The sequence below is a fragment of the Medicago truncatula genome, chromosome 1, assembly GCF_003473485.1.
Source record: "Medicago truncatula cultivar Jemalong A17 chromosome 1, MtrunA17r5.0-ANR, whole genome shotgun sequence".
Taxonomy (NCBI): Eukaryota; Viridiplantae; Streptophyta; class Magnoliopsida; order Fabales; family Fabaceae; genus Medicago; species Medicago truncatula.
Window position 1 is genome coordinate 33,988,701 of NC_053042.1, and position 19,360 is coordinate 34,008,060.

General features: G+C 34.4%; 2 protein-coding genes across 3 annotated transcripts; both read left to right on the forward strand.

Annotated features, from left to right (window-relative positions):
- Positions 1-2,346: 2,346 nt before the first annotated feature.
- LOC25484197 (ABC transporter C family member 5) lies at positions 2,347-11,549 on the forward strand. The gene is made up of 11 exons (XM_013612966.3): positions 2,347-4,761; positions 4,895-5,215; positions 5,304-5,390; positions 6,229-6,912; positions 6,993-7,157; positions 7,429-7,723; positions 8,135-8,349; positions 8,645-8,950; positions 9,237-9,300; positions 9,423-9,662; positions 10,772-11,549. Exons 1-11 carry the CDS (start codon positions 2,659-2,661, stop codon positions 10,882-10,884), a joined length of 4,593 nt encoding a protein of 1,530 aa, XP_013468420.1. The 5' UTR covers positions 2,347-2,658; the 3' UTR covers positions 10,885-11,549.
- Positions 11,550-12,332: 783 nt separating this feature from the next.
- Positions 12,333-19,010, forward strand: LOC25484198 (NADH dehydrogenase [ubiquinone] 1 alpha subcomplex subunit 9, mitochondrial). Of its 2 annotated transcripts, XM_024779454.2 has the most exons (13): positions 12,333-12,522; positions 12,618-12,714; positions 14,264-14,328; positions 14,440-14,525; positions 14,674-14,758; positions 14,859-14,929; positions 15,998-16,129; positions 16,750-16,865; positions 16,992-17,115; positions 17,762-17,830; positions 18,377-18,497; positions 18,605-18,747; positions 18,779-19,010. In XM_024779454.2, the coding sequence occupies exons 1-12, from the start codon at positions 12,438-12,440 to the stop codon at positions 18,742-18,744; spliced, it is 1,191 nt and encodes a 396-aa protein (XP_024635222.1). In that variant the 5' UTR covers positions 12,333-12,437; the 3' UTR covers positions 18,745-18,747; positions 18,779-19,010. The 2 variants fall into 2 exon arrangements, with proteins under 2 accessions (XP_024635222.1, XP_013468421.1); XM_013612967.3 differs by having other exon boundaries at positions 18,605-19,010.
- The last annotated feature ends 350 nt before the right edge of the window (positions 19,011-19,360 follow it).

A 19,360-nucleotide genomic window follows, 5' to 3' on the forward strand; every position in this document is an offset into this window, starting at 1 on the left:
ACAGTTCGATTCCTGCATGTCATTCATTTTCTTTAAAAAAAAAAGAGGATCTATAATCGAGACTTATATATATATATATATATATATATATATATATATATTTTATAATTGAATGAGTTTTACATATACATGTCACTCATTTATAATTTTTTAACAGTAATATAATATGTAACAAACACACAATTCCTTCAATTCTACACCTCACATAATCTTAAACAAAATTCATTAATCCTATATCAATAACTCTATATCATTATATTTCAATATTATAATATTAAAAAATGTAAATCCCACTTAAGATTGAAGATCTACATTGATACCTTATTTATATGAGAAATGATATTTGTACATTGGAACAACCCTCTCTCTCATACTTACATATGTTTGGTTTAAATGTGTCATTGGTCTCTGCACTTTCATCAGATTTTGGCATTGGTCCCTACACTTTTTTTTTGTTTGGCATTGGTCCTTGCACTTTGTAAAAATATTGGTATTGGTCCCTCTGTTAACTTTTGTTAAAAAAAAAACCACAAAACCAACAGAGTGCCACGTGGCCCGATCATTTCACGCCACGTGACACCAATGTCAATATTTTTACAAAGTGCAGGGACCAATACCAATATTTTTACAAAGTGCAGGACCAATACCAATAGTTTTGTGCTTTTTTTTTTAACACAAAGTTAACAGAGGGATCAATACCAATATTTTTACAAAGTGCAGAGATCAATTCCAAACAAAAAAAATTGAGGGACCAATGCCAAAATCTGATGAAAGTGCAATGACTAAAGGCATATTTAAACCTATAATGTTTTTATTATCTCTCTTTTTATTTCTCTCTCTATTGTTTTTGTCTAATAAAAAGAAAGGAAAAATGATTGTAACAAAAGTTATTTAAAATTAGTTATACAAATATCATTCCAATGATTCTATTAAATACTCAAAATAATTCTTGTGCAACAAAGACACCTAATAGATACCAAGTCTTAGGACTATGTTAGAGAGCGTGTCCTACTAGGCAAAAGTTAAAGAGTTATGTTATTTGTACAACCAAAATTGTACCTTATGCAACAACTTTTGACAATGTGAGGAACACTCAAATCAAAATCAGTACAAATATATTAAAAAATAGCAAAAAATGTTGTTGGTTGTACAAAAATATATCATTCCTCAAAGTTAAAAGGTTGGAGATTTGGGTCTTCTCTGTACTTGACAAACACCAACTGTCCCCAGCACACGTAATGGTTAAAATGAAACGATAGTTTTGATGTTACTACTAAGCTAATCTCACCTAGAGAGGAGATGACGAAACCTTTTACACCATAGTATAAAAAGGAAATTTGGTCCCACCATTGAACATAACCACCACACAAGTGAGTCATTTTGCTTTTGACATTTTTTGTTTCATCAACTGAAAGTGCCAAATATTTTTCAGCACCTGCTTCAATGCAATTGAAAGGTTTCTCACTCTCACACGGAACCATATTACAAAGTACAAACAACACACGGCACCATATATTTTTTTTCTTTTTCGGGTTGAACGACAAATATTATGTATTGATCATATCAACTACTGAGCTAAGCTCACGAACACACCATGTTATATTATAAACAACAATAACAAATTTCCTCTTAAAAAATATATTTTAGTTGTAATAACAAATTGATCAGAAACTTAGTACTCCCAACAAACAATTTTTTTTTTAAATTGTTACATTAAGTGTTTTTTTAGAGGGGAGTGTTGTTTTCAACTTAATTTTAATTAATGATGGATATTTTACATTTCACCAAACTTATTTAATACTAGGAAGGGAAATGTTAACTTGTGCTCTTGAGACATAAGTTAAGGAACCAAAAGTAGAAGTTTTTTTTGGAAATTGTATTCAATGTCATAAAAATTTTAAAATTATTTTTTCAACATAAAATTTATTACTTAATTCTATTTTAAGTTCTTTAACTTGTGCCCTTAGGGTACAAGTTAACATGACCCTTAGGGTACAAGTTAACATGACCCTGCTAGTATTGATGAATATTTACATTATCACAAACAAAACTAATTAATAAATGAGTCAGGATCCGTTGACATCAAATCTCAACCGTTAATTTATTTAATCCAAATGCTTTGAATTGTTTATACAATTTAATAAAAAAAATCAACGATTAAAATTTGATGTCAATGAATTTATTGATACGTGTCAACGGATCCTGACTCTTAATAAATTATATGTTCTTTCTTAGGATAATATTTTTTGTTCAATAAGTGTGAAATTATTGTTAACATAAAAATATGAGCAAGTGTGTGTGGGACATAGTGGTGCACATTATATAATAGAGAGCAGAAGAGAAGAAGCAAAATTCTCTCTCTCTCTCTCTCTCATTGTTTTACAATTTTACACGCTTAGCATCATCGCTGGCAATCACCATTTCAGAGGCGAAGCTTGTTGAACAACAACTTCATCACCATTCATAACAAGCTTGCCTCACAATTCTTCACAACAACCCAGTTCCTGAATTTTGCATTTTTCTCCACTGGGTTTCTTTCTCTACCTTCAAAATTTCATTTTTACTGCTTCATCTTCGTTTCCCAAATCCTGTAATGCTTTTCTCGCCGACCCATCATTTTGAATTCGTTCCATCTTCATCTATAGACAGTATTCAGTAATGGGTATTGCCCAATTTCTCGAAAAAATTTCAGCTTTATCAACTTCTGAATCTTCAGGATCGTTGCATATTCTTTCCAGCACGATTCTGGGATTGTCTGTATTGGAACTTGCAGCAATATGCGTGAACTTGACTCTTGTTCTGTTGTTTCTCTTTGTTGTCTCTGTTAGAAAGATTCTTGTGTACAAGAGAATTGGAATCGTTAAGGACAGTACTACCTCAAATGATAGTCCAATTTGCAGTGTTATTGATAGAGAAACGAGTGATGTTTCAATAGGTGTTTGGTTCAAGTTATCTGTGTTGTCTTGTTTCTATGTTTTGTTTGTGGAAGTTTTAGTGTTGAGTTTTGATGTAGGTGCTATCATTTGGGGTGAGGTTCTACACTGGTCACTTATTTCTGTGCCAGCTTCACAGGTTCTAGCTTGGTCTGTGTTAAGCTTCTCAGCTTTGAATTGCAAATTCAAGGTGTTAGAGAAGTTTCCATTTTTGTTAAGAGTTTGGTGGTTTTTGTCATTTGTTATTTGCTTGTGTACTTTATATGTTGATGGGAGAGGTTTTTGGTTGGAAGGTTCTAAGTACTTTCGTTCTCATGCTGTTGCGAATTTTGCTGTCACACCTGCACTTGCTTTTTTAGGCGCAGTTGCGGTTAATGGTGTTAGTGGTATACAAGTTAGTAGAAATTCCGATCTTCAAGAACTGTTAATTGTTGAAGAAGAGGAACTAGGGTGTCTCCAGGTTACTCCATATAGGGATGCTGGACTTTTTAGCTTAGCTACACTTTCTTGGTTGAATCCACTTCTTTCTATTGGTGCAAAGAGACCACTTGAGCTTAAGGACATTCCACTTGTTGCTCCAAGTGATAGAGCCAAGGCTAGTTACAAGGCTGTGAATTCTAACTGGGAGAAATTGAAGGCTGAAAATCAAAATTCGTCCAAGCAACCTTCATTAGCTTGGGCTCTTCTCAAGTCATTTTGGAAGGAAGCAGCTTTGAATGCTGTATTTGCTGGTATGAATACTTTGGTTTCGTATGTAGGTCCATACTTGATAAGTTACTTTGTTGATTTCTTGGGTGGGAAAGAGACTTTTGCTCATGAGGGTTATATCCTTACTGGTATATTCTTTGTGGCGAAGCTTGTGGAGACATTGACAACTAGGCAGTGGTATCTAGGAGTGGATATATTAGGTATGCATGTTAGGTCAGCTCTAACTGCCATGGTGTATAAGAAGGGACTCAGACTCTCGAGCTCGGCCAAGCAAAGTCACACTAGTGGTGAGATTGTCAATTACATGGCTGTTGATGTTCAGAGGGTAGGGGACTACTCTTGGTACATTCATGATATGTGGATGCTTCCTCTGCAGATTGTTCTTGCCCTTGTGATTTTGTATAAGAATGTTGGAATTGCTTTCGTTGCAACATTGATAGCTACAATCATTTCCATTGTTGTCACTGTTCCTGTGGCTAGGATACAAGAAGAATATCAAGACAAGTTAATGACTGCTAAGGATGAACGGATGAGAAAAACATCCGAGTGTCTGAGAAATATGAGGATTCTGAAGCTGCAAGCTTGGGAAGATAGATACAGAATAAAATTGGAGGAAATGCGCGGAGTAGAGTTCAAGTGGCTAAGGAAAGCACTTTACTCTCAGGCTTGTGTAACTTTCATATTTTGGAGTTCACCTATATTTGTTTCAGCAGTCACATTTGCTACAACCGTATTTTTAGGAACTCAGCTGACTGCAGGTGGTGTTCTATCTGCTCTAGCCACTTTCAGGATTCTTCAAGAACCTCTCAGAAATTTTCCTGATTTGGTATCAACCATGGCTCAGACAAAGGTTTCTCTTGATCGCATATCTGGTTTCCTGCAGGACGAAGAATTGCGGGAAGATGCAACTACTGTCTTGCCGCGTGGAACTTCTAACATTGTCATAGAAATTATGGACGGTGTCTTCTGCTGGGACCCTTCTTCCTCTAAGCCTACTCTTTCAGGAATACATATGAAAGTAGAAAGGGGGATGAGTGTAGCCGTTTGTGGCATGGTTGGTTCTGGGAAATCAAGTTTTCTTTCTTGCATCCTTGGAGAAATTCCCAAGCTTTCTGGTGAAGTATGTTGTTGTTCTGTTTCATAATGATAGAATTCCACCTATACTGTTTTTATATTTTTTCTTTGGCATTTGAAATAGGATACTATTATTGTTTATATCAGCTTTGACAAGATGTAACCGATTTATTTTGCAGGTAAGAGTGTGTGGTTCTGCGGCGTATGTCTCCCAATCAGCATGGATACAGTCAGGAAATATCGAAGAAAATATTCTGTTTGGAAACCCAATGAATAAACGAAAGTACAAGAATGTTATTCATGCTTGTTCACTGAAAAAGGACCTAGAACTTTTCTCACATGGAGATCAAACAATTATTGGTGATAGAGGTATAAATTTGAGTGGTGGACAGAAGCAGCGGATTCAGCTCGCACGGGCACTCTACCAAGATGCTGATATTTATCTCCTTGATGACCCCTTTAGTGCACTTGATGCCCACACTGGATCAGAATTGTTCAGAGTTAGTTTCTCCCACTAATTAATGACACTGTTTAACTTAATTGGTTCTGGGTGTTTTTCTTAATCTATGACATGTAATGTAACTGCAGGAGTATGTGTTGTCGGAACTAGCAGATAAAACAGTTATTTTTGTGACCCACCAAGTTGAATTTCTTCCAGCTGCTGATATGATACTGGTATGGCTCTATGGTTTTGTCTTTCATTTGTGTATTAAGAGGCCTAGTTGATGTTTATGCTTTGATTCAGGTGTTTTATTTATTTTTTATTTTTTTTAAATTATTTTAAATTACGGTATAACTCTTTTGCATTTGAGAGTTATATATTCCCTGTATGATCAGGGGTGGCTGTTGCTCTCTACTATTTCAGTGTGATGCATTGTTTCTCCTTGCATATCCTGGTTGGGTTCTTAATTCTTTCTCTTTATACTATGATCTTGGTTTGAGTTCATTAGTCTGTCAAATTTGTAGGCTGTATGTGTGTAATAACTGGAATTGTGGTTGATTTTCCCACTGTATTTAATATGAAAAAAAATCAGACTCTTACTTTGGAGATATTGTAGGGAAACATGTGTGAAATTATTGTTATATATAGGATATGACATGAGATGTTGACAGCTATAATACAAGTCAGAAGGAAAACGTATGACTTTTGGGTCCATATTTAATTGCTTTGTGCAAGACTAAGGCTCAGGAGTGAAACCCGATATTGTTCTGTTTTATAGCAGCTTCCTCCTGAGAGAAACTCGTTACTCGTATCAATTGGCCATTATGGTAATTGAATGTATTGCTGATACTTTCTAACAATATTTCTAAATTTAGCTACATTGTTTTGTTTCAACATTGATCCTTAGTTTCTTTAGTTGCCTACATGTCGTATTTATCTTTGTCTATAATGATGTTTAATTCTTTCAAAGACTAAGAAGAATCCTTTATTATCTTACATCTTAAAAATGTGGTTGGTATAAAGTGAAAGTAGTTTTCTCAATTACTATTATTTTTTTGTCCAATTTTGAAGGTTCTTAAAGAAGGCCAGATCATACAGGCAGGAAAGTATGATGACCTTTTACAGGCAGGAACAGATTTTAGATCTCTAGTTTCAGCTCACCATGAAGCAATAGAGGCAATGGACATTCCTACTCACTCATCCTCAGAAGATTCAGATGAAAATGAGTCGTTGGATGCACCTATTAGGACCAGTAAGAAATCTATTTCTTCTGTAAATGATATTGCCAGTTTGGCGAAGGAAGTTCACGAGGGATCGTCAGAAATAAAGGAAAAGAAGAAGGCAAAGCGCTCAAGAAAAAAACAGCTTGTTCAAGAAGAGGAGAGGGTTAGAGGTAGAGTCAGCATGAAGGTGTACCTGACCTACATGGCAGCCGCCTATAAAGGCTTACTGATTCCCCTCATAATCATTGCACAAACATTATTTCAGTTCCTTCAGATTGCCAGCAATTGGTGGATGGCTTGGGCGAATCCTCAAACAGAAGGAGACGAGCCCAAAGTAACTCCCACGACTCTTCTTCTTGTTTACATGGCCCTTGCCTTTGGCAGCTCATGCTTCATATTTGTTAGGGCCGTTCTCGTGGCTACATTTGGTCTAGCAGCTGCACAGAAGCTGTTTTTTAACATGCTTAGGAGTATTTTCCATGCACCAATGTCTTTCTTTGACTCTACACCAGCTGGAAGGATCCTGAATCGTGTAAGTTTTCTCGTTGTTTCCCACTCCTCTTTTGTTTTTGTCTCTCTACATCATATAATGAACTACCTTTATTCCCTCAGGTTTCAATTGATCAAAGTGTTGTGGATCTTGACATTCCTTTTAGACTTGGAGGGTTTGCTTCATCAACGATACAACTTATTGGCATTGTTGCTGTAATGTCAGAAGTTACATGGCAAGTTTTGCTCCTAGTAGTCCCAATGGCAATTGTCTGTTTGTGGATGCAGGTAATCGGAAATCATAAGCCTATTTTTTAATCTTTCAATCTGCTTTTCAAAAAGATTTCTTTAGCTGAAAATCAAGCCATGAAGGATAAAATAAACCCCATTTATCATAAAGTTCCTATTCATTATTTTTCTGTTAAGGAAATTTTTTATTCAAGGGGTACAGAGAAGATACATTGACGAAGGACTAGAAATCCTCCATTAATATATTGCATTTTGTGTTTTCCTAACTCCCAATGCTGTGGCTTAATATTTGACCATTAATTAATTGCAGAAATACTACATGGCTTCTTCAAGGGAACTTGTACGTATTGTAAGCATCCAGAAATCTCCAATTATACAACTTTTTGGTGAATCAATTGCTGGAGCAGCCACCATCAGAGGTTTTGGACAAGAAAAAAGGTTCTTGAAGAGGAACCTCTATCTTCTGGATTGTTTTGCACGACCATTCTTTTGCAGTCTTGCAGCTATTGAGTGGCTCTGCCTACGCATGGAATTGCTTTCAACTTTTGTATTTGCTTTCTGCATGGTATTACTCGTGAGCTTTCCCCGTGGAAGTATTGACCCCAGTGAGTTTTTTTCCTGATTGATTCCCAATTTTCATGATGTCAAATCCTGGAGGATTGAGTTATGTAGTATATTTTGTCAAAACAAAGTCATGTAGTATTATTTGAAGTAGTTACTACTAGAAATGATTCCTATGGAATCTTTACTATTTTGATTCTGTTCACATAGTTGTTTCGCACTATTGTTACGACTCAGGTCTTTACTGTTGAATTTGTTTATCACATAGAATAGTCTACTGATAGCTCATACTTGGTGTATGATTTTGTTCTTTTGCATTTCAATTTCACTTAAAGCAGGTGTATATGGTATTAGATTGTGTTATAGGAAAGGGCTTAAGTGATGGTTTGGAACCAAGCAGAATGCAATAGTAAACAATGTTCTGTTGCTAATTACTGTTACTTTTCTGCTTATAGGTATGGCTGGACTTGCTGTGACGTATGGCCTGAATTTAAATGGACGTTTGTCTCGCTGGATACTAAGCTTTTGTAAACTTGAAAATAAAATTATATCTATTGAAAGGATTTATCAGTACAGTCAAATTCCTAGTGAAGCACCACCACTTATTGAAGATTTTCGCCCTCCACCCTCATGGCCAGTGAATGGGACAATTCAACTAATTGATCTGAAGGTACCATCTAAGTTTCACATTAAATATGCTCTTTGTTCTTTGTTCAGCACCAAGTAGTTCATGTCTATTCTACCGCATTTAATTTTGATTTTAGCCATTTTAATTTTTATTTATTTTAAAAAATTTTGAGTGCGGGAAGATTCTTATGTTTTCTTCTGTTGCACAACATTAGAGTCTAATCCAAACTCTTAGAAATGTGCATTGCATCAAAATCTTTATTGTGATTTTTCTACTGCAATTGCCTCTTTCTGGCGATGATCCACCTCATTTTCCCTCTACTGTCTCTCTCTTGAAGGTTCGTTACAAGGAAAATCTTCCCATGGTGCTTCATGGAGTATCCTGCACATTTCCTGGTGGGAAGAAGATTGGAATAGTTGGACGAACTGGCAGTGGCAAATCTACTTTGATTCAGGCGTTATTTCGATTGGTTGAACCAGCAGCCGGGAGTATCCTTATAGACAACATTGATATCTCGGGAATTGGCCTTCATGACCTTCGGAGCCATTTGAGTATCATACCACAAGATCCAACCTTATTTGAAGGCACCATTCGAGGCAATCTGGATCCTCTTGAAGAGCATTCTGATAAAGAGATTTGGGAGGTTAGTATAATAGTATTATTTAGATAGATAGTTTCATTTAAATAATTGCACAAAAGATAGTTTCATTTAAATAATTGCACAAAATTTGTGTAATTTTTAACTTAGTAATGCTATTTTATTGTTAGATGATTGAATTAGTTTCCAAATCCACTTATGATTTTCACTCCTTATAAATCTAATAGCATAAGAAAATAATTGAATAGTCCTTGTTATTTGAAAATTATGGCTATCTTATGTAAGAGTAGGTGGTTCTAATTTTGATTGCTTTGTGTTTAACTTCTCATAGGCACTAGATAAGTCTCAGCTTGGAGAGATCATTCGTGAGAAAGGACAAAAGCTTGATACACCAGGTAAGAGACCACCAAAATACTGGAATATTCCCGGTATCTTTTCTTCACCAACCCCTGAAAAAGAAAAAGGGAAGGTAAAATGTTGAGTCACGGGTATCTTATGATTTGTTTCAAATTCGCAGTGCTAGAAAATGGTGATAATTGGAGTGTAGGACAGCGGCAACTTGTTGCTCTTGGCCGAGCTCTGCTCAAGCAGTCAAAGATACTTGTACTTGATGAAGCAACAGCTTCTGTTGACAGTGCTACTGATAATCTTATCCAGAAGGTTATCCGAGAGGAGTTCAGAGACTGTACTGTGTGCACTATTGCTCATCGTATTCCTACTGTTATTGACAGTGATCTTGTCCTGGTACTCAGTGATGGTACGTATCGTTTTATACTGTTCTTTGGCTTTTCTTTCTTTTTTGCAGTAAAATTGCTTTTAGGCTTTGCTTTGTCCAACAGGACAGTAAACAATTTTTTCAAGTTAAATGTTGAAATCACATCAATATACCTCTTTGTTTTCTGTTGCAGCTTTGAGAAATTGTTCCATGAAAGTAAACATTCATGTCCCAAACAAAATAAAGTATGAGTTGTGTTTTTTGACACCTAAATTTGACAATAATTTGGATAGTAACATAGTTCATATATTCGATTAATTACATTCAAGTGGATGGTTTACGAAAATAGCAAGGTGTCACAACTCATTAACCATCCACTGGACATAATTTACCATTGTTTTAAATGTCATTAACTACTATTTTCTGGTGTATATTTAAACAAAACTTGTTGTTAATGGATATCATGTATATTTGACCACAATTTGGATGGTTAAAGGATATTATGCATCCTGACCAAAAAAAAAAAAAAAGGATATTATGCATATTTGAACACCAAAATTTTGGTGGTTAATGACGTTGAAAATCATGCTTAACTACGTTCAATAGATGGTTAGTGAGTTGCGACACCTTGTCATATTCACTAACCATCATTAGACAGTACTAACCACATATTTAAACTGTGTTAACTATCTAAATTGTTGTCAAATTTTTGTGTCAAAATGTCATCTCTGATAAAGTAAATATACCAGTCATATAAGAGAGTTGAAAGTTCAGCAGGTTGTAGATTCTGCTTTTTTAATGCGAGATTCTGTTATAGTGTCAGTTTTAAATCAATTTAGTCTTTTAGTCAACGGAATGCCAAAAATAGTAAAATTGGCTGACAATGTGTTCAATTTATGAGTGCGCTTACGTGTTACTTTACTACATGTGTCTGCTCACTTCTAAATCTGTCAGGGAGCAACATGTATCTATATAATTCTTTTCTCTATCTTCCCATTTCATGCACAACATGAAAAGGAAATAGAGCGCAGATGTGATTTTAAATTGAGTGCTTGGGATGGCTGGAAATGATTTATTTTATTTTTTTTATATATAATTTTTATGTTTCACTACTATGTGCTCATGATGTTAGCTTTTGACATTTTTTGCAGGTCTAGTTGCAGAGTTTGACACTCCATTGAGGCTATTAGAAGATAAGTCATCCATGTTTTTGAAGCTGGTGACTGAATATTCATCGCGATCAACTGGCATGCCGGATTTTTAAACAAGTTGAGAATGTCTGAAAATCTTCATAGTTAGTGGTGGAAAGAGATTAAGAACCTTCAGAGGCAGCGGCAATCAAAAGCGGAAACAGTGGTGATGCTTGAGTTGCTGCCACTGCTGCATTGGCACACGCAGAGACATAAAATGAACACGTGTCCCTCAACTGCTCCAGTGGGGGGGAGTAAATGAGTTTCCTGGTTGAAAGTGTTATGAGTTGATTCATCCTTTTGAGGAGTTCATGCATGGTTGACATGTTTTGTTACAAGAAAAAAGTAAGATGATCCGCTGTTACAGGAAGGTAAACATGGGGTGTCTGAATTGGGATCATCAAGTATGCACAATAAAGTAGTTTTGAGAATGAGGCAGTAGAGTGTTTGCTTAGCAAAGTTTAGAGTTGGAACTAGTCTTGTGTATTCCACGTTTTTCTTATTAGTTAGCAACGCAGAATCAAGCCCGTTTCTAGGCTGAAGTTTTGACTACATTTACTATCCCACAGAAATGACATTGCTTAAATTTTCTCTTTTGCATAGTTGGCTGTTCATTTTTTTTTTTATCATCTCTGGTAGTGTGTGTAATCAACTCTTTTGTACAATGTCGTAATTTGCTAGTGAACTATCCTTTGCAATATGATATTATATATTATGAATACTCTACGAATTTAATTTACGTTGTATGTGTAAATTTGGTTACATTTTCAATTAATCATAAACGTATGACTTTAATCATAGTGACTTTGCTGGTTTAGCAACTACCTGTAATTGTACAAAGTATGCCATCAAGTATCAACACAGTCTCTGAATTACATGTTCTCTATCTCTCTTGTTGATTGGTTAAAATTCACATATGTCCTAATTTTTTTTGGAGATGTTGGTATACCTTTAAGAATTTGAGAATGTATAAATGTGTACCAAAAATTAACCTTTTATGTGTGTATTTTCTCCTAAAATTTACATCTTTATAATTTCATTTGCCAATAGCATTCCATCTTTGTTTCAAAACAAAGTATGTTATAGAAATTGAAGATATAATAAATCCTTGTTTTCAACTATACCTTAGAGTTTGAAAAATAAGAATCTGTAAAACAATTAATGATAGTATTTTTTTTGTTTAACATTGTGGAAAAACCAGAAATAAATTATAAAAAAAAAATATGAAATGGAAAAACATAGTAATGTTTAGATAAAGGGGTGGGTGCATTCAATAATAGATCTCATTCAGTTTAATCAGATGTCATGTGTTCGAATCCAACCATAAAATGCAATAATGATAAATCTCTTCTTGACAAAGAGTTTTTCCACTCATCGTGTTTTTTTTTTTTAACGGATCTATGAATTAATCTTTGCAGTTACGTGGAGAATAGAGATGACCATTTCATAAAAAAAAAAAAAAAAGGGTGGGTGTATTTTAAAATAAAAGAGGTGGTAATAATAGATCTAGTCCAAATATCGTGCACCTTCCGGCCTCCATAGCATAGCATATCAACATTTCTCTGTGTTCGTTCCGTTCTCTCTCTCTCTCTCTCTCTCTGCTTAGGTTCTTCTTGGTAACGCTAAGATGCAAGCTATTACAAGACGCTTAGGCCACGAATCTCTGAAATCCTCAACTTTGCTCAAATCCAGCTATCCAATTTCCGATCACTGTACGTTTTCCGAATTTGTATAATGCATCATCCTTAATTCCCAATTCCATTTCTAATTAACTAACTAATTGTAAGTATTTTAATCGTAATTGCAGACTATGGTGTAAATCACGAGCGTTATGTTTCCACCATAGCTACCAAGGGCGTTGGTCACCTCGTCCGCAAGGGTACTGGTGGAAGATCATCTGTCAGGTTAACTTCATTACTTGAATTTTTATAATTTTATGGATATTTATGATAAGATTCATAAAATAAATATTCATTTCTCTTAGTTTAGGTTCTACATTTTGTGCATATGAGTTTTGAGCTTGATAGCTATTAAGTGAGGTATTTGAATTTGATGGAAGTTGTTGAGAGAAATGAGTGTGATTAAAGTCCTTGATATATTAAATCCGCTCATGTGGAGAGATATTTGAATAGTATATACATGGGGCTTGCAAATTCTTTTTTATTTGGGACTTTTGGTATAGATGCAGAACTAGTGTTTTTGATGGGTTTTGAGCTTGCTTGATCTTGGATTACCAAGAAACAAAAACTAAAGCTGTAATCATAAGCACAGACACTGACACTTCTCGGACACACCTTGAACATGTGTCAAACACCTCTTATTGGTGTTCAATTAAAAAGATGGTTCGGACACATGTCAAGAGACTGAGCTTATACCTGCTCCTAGCCATACACTTCTCGAACTCCCTAACCTTAGATTGTATCGAATGCTTTTTGAGACAAATACAACAATGACGTCTCATTATTAGGCTCATTATCATAGGACTAATTACTTGTTATTAAAGACATGATTCATCTTCTTATCTTAGGATTATATATGTGAAGAAATAAGAATAAGATTGCATTATAAATGATTCCTCGTAATCTTAATATTTTTTTTTTGAGGGCCTTAATCTTAATTCTCAATTTAGATTTTTGTCAGGTTAATTATATATTCGTATGCAGTGTCTCCGTCTCCTATATTTTGGACATTAGCCATGTTGCGGAATCTGTGTTGTGTCAGAGTCCGTGCACCATAGCTGGCAATGAAGCCAACTGCTGGTGATTTCACCATTAGCTGTTAACTTTGGCCCCTATATTTGTGTGGTCTAGACTCTAGAAACATTTTATAGATGATATTTCCATCTCTTAACTTATCCATAGGATAAGATTTGATAAATTTTCCTAGTTGGATGTAGTTTCTGCACTTGAGACAATCTGAAATAATGTTTTCACGAAATGAGGTTACATTGTTTAGTACGTGCTGATGTTCATCAAACTGTGAAAATGTTTTAAGATTGGTTGGATGCAACTATAGATTGATTTTGCATGTTTAGGACAGACTAGACACTGTAAATAATCATTTGTATTATCATCAGTTCATTATTTAGCGTGATGTATGATGTTTAATATTATGCCTTCTTGAAGTTATATCATGAATGTTTCTCATTTATCGAATGTAGGCTTGCAGTTTTAAGGCTAGGATTGATTTTTCCTTGGGAGCTGTTCAATTTTGTTTTTTTGCGTTCTGAATGAATAGAAATGGTTATTTTGAAATTTTTTCTTGTAGTATGAATTATAGTTTATTAACCTCGTTAACCTACAGATTAGGATCAAAATCTTTTCACCTTTTTACTTGGTTTACTTGCCTTCCATTCCTTTTTTAAGAAAGTATAGGGTTTGGAAGGTTTTGATCTGTGTTAAATGTTCTCATAAATGGCTGGTAAATTAATCTTGAAAGCAAATCCTTGTGCAGTGGTATTGTTGCCACAGTATTTGGAGCAACTGGATTCCTTGGTCGTTATGTTGTTCAACAACTTGGTAAGTTTGTGGGTTATGTAATTGTTTCAACGAATTGTTTACCCAAATATTGTTAAGAAAGCTTAAATCTTGTATTGCTTGTTTTTTTGGGATGTCATTCCCCTCTTCCAGCTAAAATGGGATCTCAAGTCTTAGTTCCTTTCCGAGGCTCTGAAGATTCTCCTCGTCATCTCAAACTGATGGGAGATTTAGGACAGGTAACATTTTTAAATGTTTTAATACTTGTGAAGAATCTGCTTTTGTCTTTTCTTTCTTCTGTATTAGAATGGAAAGTAAGTAGTGGTATATTCGTGCGCTATTTCCATTCACTATTTGTGCTAATCCTCCCGTGATTAATATGCCCAGATTGTACCTATGAAATTCAATCCAAGAGATGAGAGTTCGGTTAAAGCTGTAATGGCTAGAGCCAATGTTGTCATCAATCTCATTGGTAATCTCACACAATTCTCACATAACCTCACATAATGGAAAGTATGTGATTTTTTGTCTCATAATCACATACTCATTTTGGCTTATTTGTTTGTTGGCAGGAAGGGATTATGAGACAAGAAACTTCAGCTATGAGGAAGTGCACTATCACATGGCCGAGAAACTTGCAAAGGCATGTTCTTTCACATTTGTTAATTTTTTCTCATCCCATATCATCGTGTTAATGTCTTATTCTTAAATTATGAACCACTCACCACTCTCTCTGAGAATTTTATTTGCTTAGTGTTTGTACATTGGCGTTTATTTTCAATAATAACAGAACATTCTAAATCTTTAAAGAAAATGACTTTAAATGTAGCCTCCAATGTTGAGAAACACGCTGCTAACTGTGAAATTTAGGATGTTCATGAAGTTGTGAGAGAAAGGGGAAAAAGAAAGTCAACTCGACATGGTTACCATAATGTTCTCTCAAGAATCTATTGTGTATTATTGGATCTGGTCAACTAAAATTGATACCAAGCATAAAAAATATAACATATCCAAATTGTTCAGTGCCACTCTCAAGCTACATATTGACTCTTATGTTTTGTAACCATTCCTGACAGGGTTTCAATTATTTAAAAGAAAGTCTTCCGAAATGATTATCGAATCAATTGAAAATTGTATGATTCACTAGATTGAGTTATGAGCTTATCTGAGGAAAGCATTCAGTTTAGAGGTTCAAAGCAGTTTCAATGGGCTCAGAAGCCTCTTGCAAACTTTAGGTGATATCTCCAATGGATTTGAGTATTGGTTGAATCGTACAATAATGATTGGTTTAGAGCCTCTCTGTTACAGCTTTTTTCATGAAAAAATCACATTTTTTTTTTCGAATAAAATAATCACTTTTTCAAATGAGAAGCTGTTTTTAGTAGCTTCTCAGAAAATCAATTTTTTATAACAGATTTTTTTTTAAGGAAAAGGTTATTTTCATTATGGAAAACAAACACAACAACTTCTACTTTTTTTAAAAATCTCTAAAAATTAATCTCTAAAATATTGAGTATTAAAATCACTTTTTTTAGGTTGTACCAAACGGGCCCTTAGTGCATGTTAAGTGAGCCAATATCAATCCTTGCAAAGCTTGGTTTTGATTAGTTTGAATGTTTTTTTTTATTTTTTTTATTATTTTTTTATTATTGTAATATCTGGAATTTCCAAATTTGATCTGATATTTGATATTCAAATTGTATCGTTGCAGATTTCAAAAGAACATGGTGGTATCATGAGGTTCATTCAAGTTTCTTGCTTAGGTGCATCTCCATCATCTTCTTCCAGGATGCTTAGATGTAAAGCAGCTGCCGAAGAAGCGGTTTTAAGAGAATTACCTGAGGTACATTTAGTTTCTCACTCTCTAGGCCAGTAATTTATTTCTAGTTCGGTTTTCATATGTAAAAGGAGCAACTATTCTCTAATATTCTGTTGACATTTGAAGCTTAGCAAAGAAAGGCTATATTTTCTCTCTCTTGTTTTCATAGGCTTTTGGGTGGAAACGGAAATGATTAAGGATATGAAAAAAATAACCCTCAATGACAGAGATAGATGTCAGACCAATCAATAATAATTTTTACCACCCAAGTATTGACTCTTAATATTCTTGGTCTTCTTGGTTTTTATTATTCTATGAGCGAATGGTAAATTAAATATAATTGATTCATTATTTTTAAGGTTTTGGGGTTTATTTAGCAATCTCTTGAATATCAAGTAAAAGGGAAGTTTGATAGCATTCTTACTACTTTTTCAAAATGTCTCCAGGAAGTATATCTTGCCCTGTTTAAGCACTGATGCACTGTATATATCTGATAACAAAATAGAGACATACATCTTTTTCTTCTGTGAATGGTGAAATGAAAATCATATGCATTAATTAATACAGTTAAAATATTATGATCATCATGCTTTGCTATCTTGCAAGAGCATTAATTTGAGAATTCATAATATCACAATTAACAGGCCACGATCTTCAAACCAGCTGTTATGATTGGTACAGAGGACCGGATTTTAAACCGATGGGCTCATTTTGCAAAGAAGTATGGCTTTATTCCATTGATGGGGAACGGGAACACAAAGTATGAGCAAATCTATCAAACAATTACTCTTAATTTCAATGATTTTTACTGAAGTGAATTGTATTGTTAGTGATTCTTCCTTTTGGCATTGAAATTTACTTTTTATTTAACATTCAATTATTGCAGAATCCAGCCTGTATATGTCGTTGATGTCGCCGCGGCACTTACTACAGCCTTGAAAGATGATGGTACTAGCATGGGAAAAATTTATGAGTTGGGTGGTCCTGAGATCTTTACTGTGCATCAGTTGGTAATCTTTGACTTTATCCCTTCGTTTGTGCATGCCTTGTCAAAACAAAAGATATTGCTTGTTAGGAAAAATTAGTTGAAGAAATCAATGAAATGATGTTTGATAGAAAGTTGAGAGATAGTGAGGAAAACTGAGAAAATCATATCTGTATTTGTAATCCTTTTGTTTCTGAAATTACAAAATTTACAGAATCTACAGTGATTAGAGTATTTATCGAGAAGTCTATCTAACCAACTTAATTAGTTACTACACTAACTGTTTAACTAGAAGATAGAAGCTTCTGGAACAAGCTGCCCGAGTTTAACGTCTTAGCAATTCACTCCGTCCCTATATATAAGACCCTTTTGATAAAAGCACAAGAATTAAGAAAAAATGTTCTTGCATTAAATTTGTCAGCAACATACATTCTTTTTCCAAATTTATCCTTCATTTTTTAAGAGAGAGAAATGATTGATCTTTTAAATCTCTTCATTTAATTAGGGGTATTTTGTGAAAAATTAATTAATGCACCTTGATATTTGAAGAGGTTCTTATAAAAAGGGACAACAAAATTTGGCAAAAGGGTCTTATAAATAAGGACGGATGTAGTAGTAGCTAGCTAATAGTATTTTCCTAACGATGTTGAATCTTTTTATGTTAAACGCAGGCAGAGATTATGTATGATGTGATTCGTGAATGGCCTCGATATGTAAACGTGCCTCTTCCCATTGCAAAGGTGGGTTCATCACTTGTTCATTAGTTGATTACTTGTGTACTTACTAATGAAATGCCATTGATGGACATATTTTTGGCCTGCTGCGGTTATTATAATGCTTTCAATATTTTTATACAATGCAATTCCAGAAGTCTCATATTTGTAGAATTTCATGCATGCATAGTTCATTTTTTTAAATCATCCAGTAATCCTATTTTAAATATGTAATTGGGGAGGGATGTCATTTCTTGCAATGAAGCTATCTTCCCTAGTTGAAGATAAGCCAAAGACTCTCGTATAGATTTATGTTAATTTACTGCGCTTTATATGTTATTTGGGGATATCTGAGTTAGTAGCTCACATTCTCATATGTGACTTGAAAGAGAGCTATTAGTTGGTTCTCTTCTGTTTTAGTATTTTATTTTGGAACAAGGTCCCTTTTTCTTTTAGCTGTGCATTATTAACTGTTCATGGGAGGGGAATAAACAGTTTCCTACTAAGAGTAAATTATGTCACTCTAATGTCATCATTGTATGCCAACGTTGTGTGGTACATGATTGATTTCAGGCATTGGCAACACCAAGGGAATTATTCTTAAATAAGCTTCCCTTTCCACTACCCAAGCCTGAGATGTTCAATCTGGATCAGATCCATGCTTATGCTGCAGATACTGTTGTTTCAGAAAATGGTGAGTTACTTAATCACATAGTCTTTGATTCATTGTTTCAAGACTTTATTCTACAATTCTCTTTCACTGTCTTGTGTCCAACATTTTCTGTTTGTTGAAATTTGCAGCTTTGACATTCAATGATCTTGGAATTGTTCCTCATAAGCTGAAGGGATACCCTATTGAGTTTCTTATTCAATATAGGAAAGGAGGTCCACAATTTGGTTCCACAATCAGTGAAAAGGTCTCTCCAGATGCTTGGCCATAAGATTCTTTGGATATTTGGTCGTGAATCATTTTTCTCTTTTTTGCCTGTACTATCACCATTTCATTTCACTATTTAAAAGTGATGGGAAAAGCTCAACTTTTTGTATCTTCCTTTCATAATGTAGAGTGGGTAACCATGTTTGTTGATGACGATAATAAAATCCAAATACCTGATTTCTGAAAACGGCTTTGAATCAAAGTCAAAGTCATATTTCTAATTCTAATATTGGATGATATCTTATGTTCATGTACTTATTTAGTCCTGAATCAGTTTCAAACTTCGAATCAATCTCCCTACTTAACCCTGTTGTCAACAGCTCCAGGAAAAACAAATTATACATCTATAGAGAAGCAACCAATAATAATTCAATAAATTTAAATATCAAAACAGGAAGAGACAGAGAGGAGAAGTTCTTATTTTTTTATTTTTTAAAAAACTTGATAAGAAAAAAAAAACAAAAACCAAGGCGTGACATAAAGTAAGTGAGGGGAGAAGTTTAGCTTAGCACTGTACTTAATAATAATAATAGAGTATAATTGTCTCTTTTGAACTCCCTCCATAGCGTTTAGTCATAATGCATATAGATCATTAAACGTTGTATTTTTGGTTACTCATT

Coding starts and splice junctions, on each gene's coding strand:
- LOC25484197 (XM_013612966.3), top strand. CDS start 2,659: ATGGGTATTGCCCAATTTCTCGAAAAAATTTCAGCTTTATCAACTTCT. Junction 5,216..5,303: donor CTGGATCAGAATTGTTCAGA/GTTAGTTTCTCC, acceptor ATGTAACTGCAG/GAGTATGTGTTGTCGGAACT. Junction 9,301..9,422: donor ACAAAAGCTTGATACACCAG/GTAAGAGACCAC, acceptor TCAAATTCGCAG/TGCTAGAAAATGGTGATAAT.
- LOC25484198 (XM_013612967.3), top strand. CDS start 12,438: ATGCAAGCTATTACAAGACGCTTAGGCCACGAATCTCTGAAATCCTCA. Junction 14,329..14,439: donor TTATGTTGTTCAACAACTTG/GTAAGTTTGTGG, acceptor CCCCTCTTCCAG/CTAAAATGGGATCTCAAGTC. Junction 14,930..15,997: donor TGGCCGAGAAACTTGCAAAG/GCATGTTCTTTC, acceptor GTATCGTTGCAG/ATTTCAAAAGAACATGGTGG.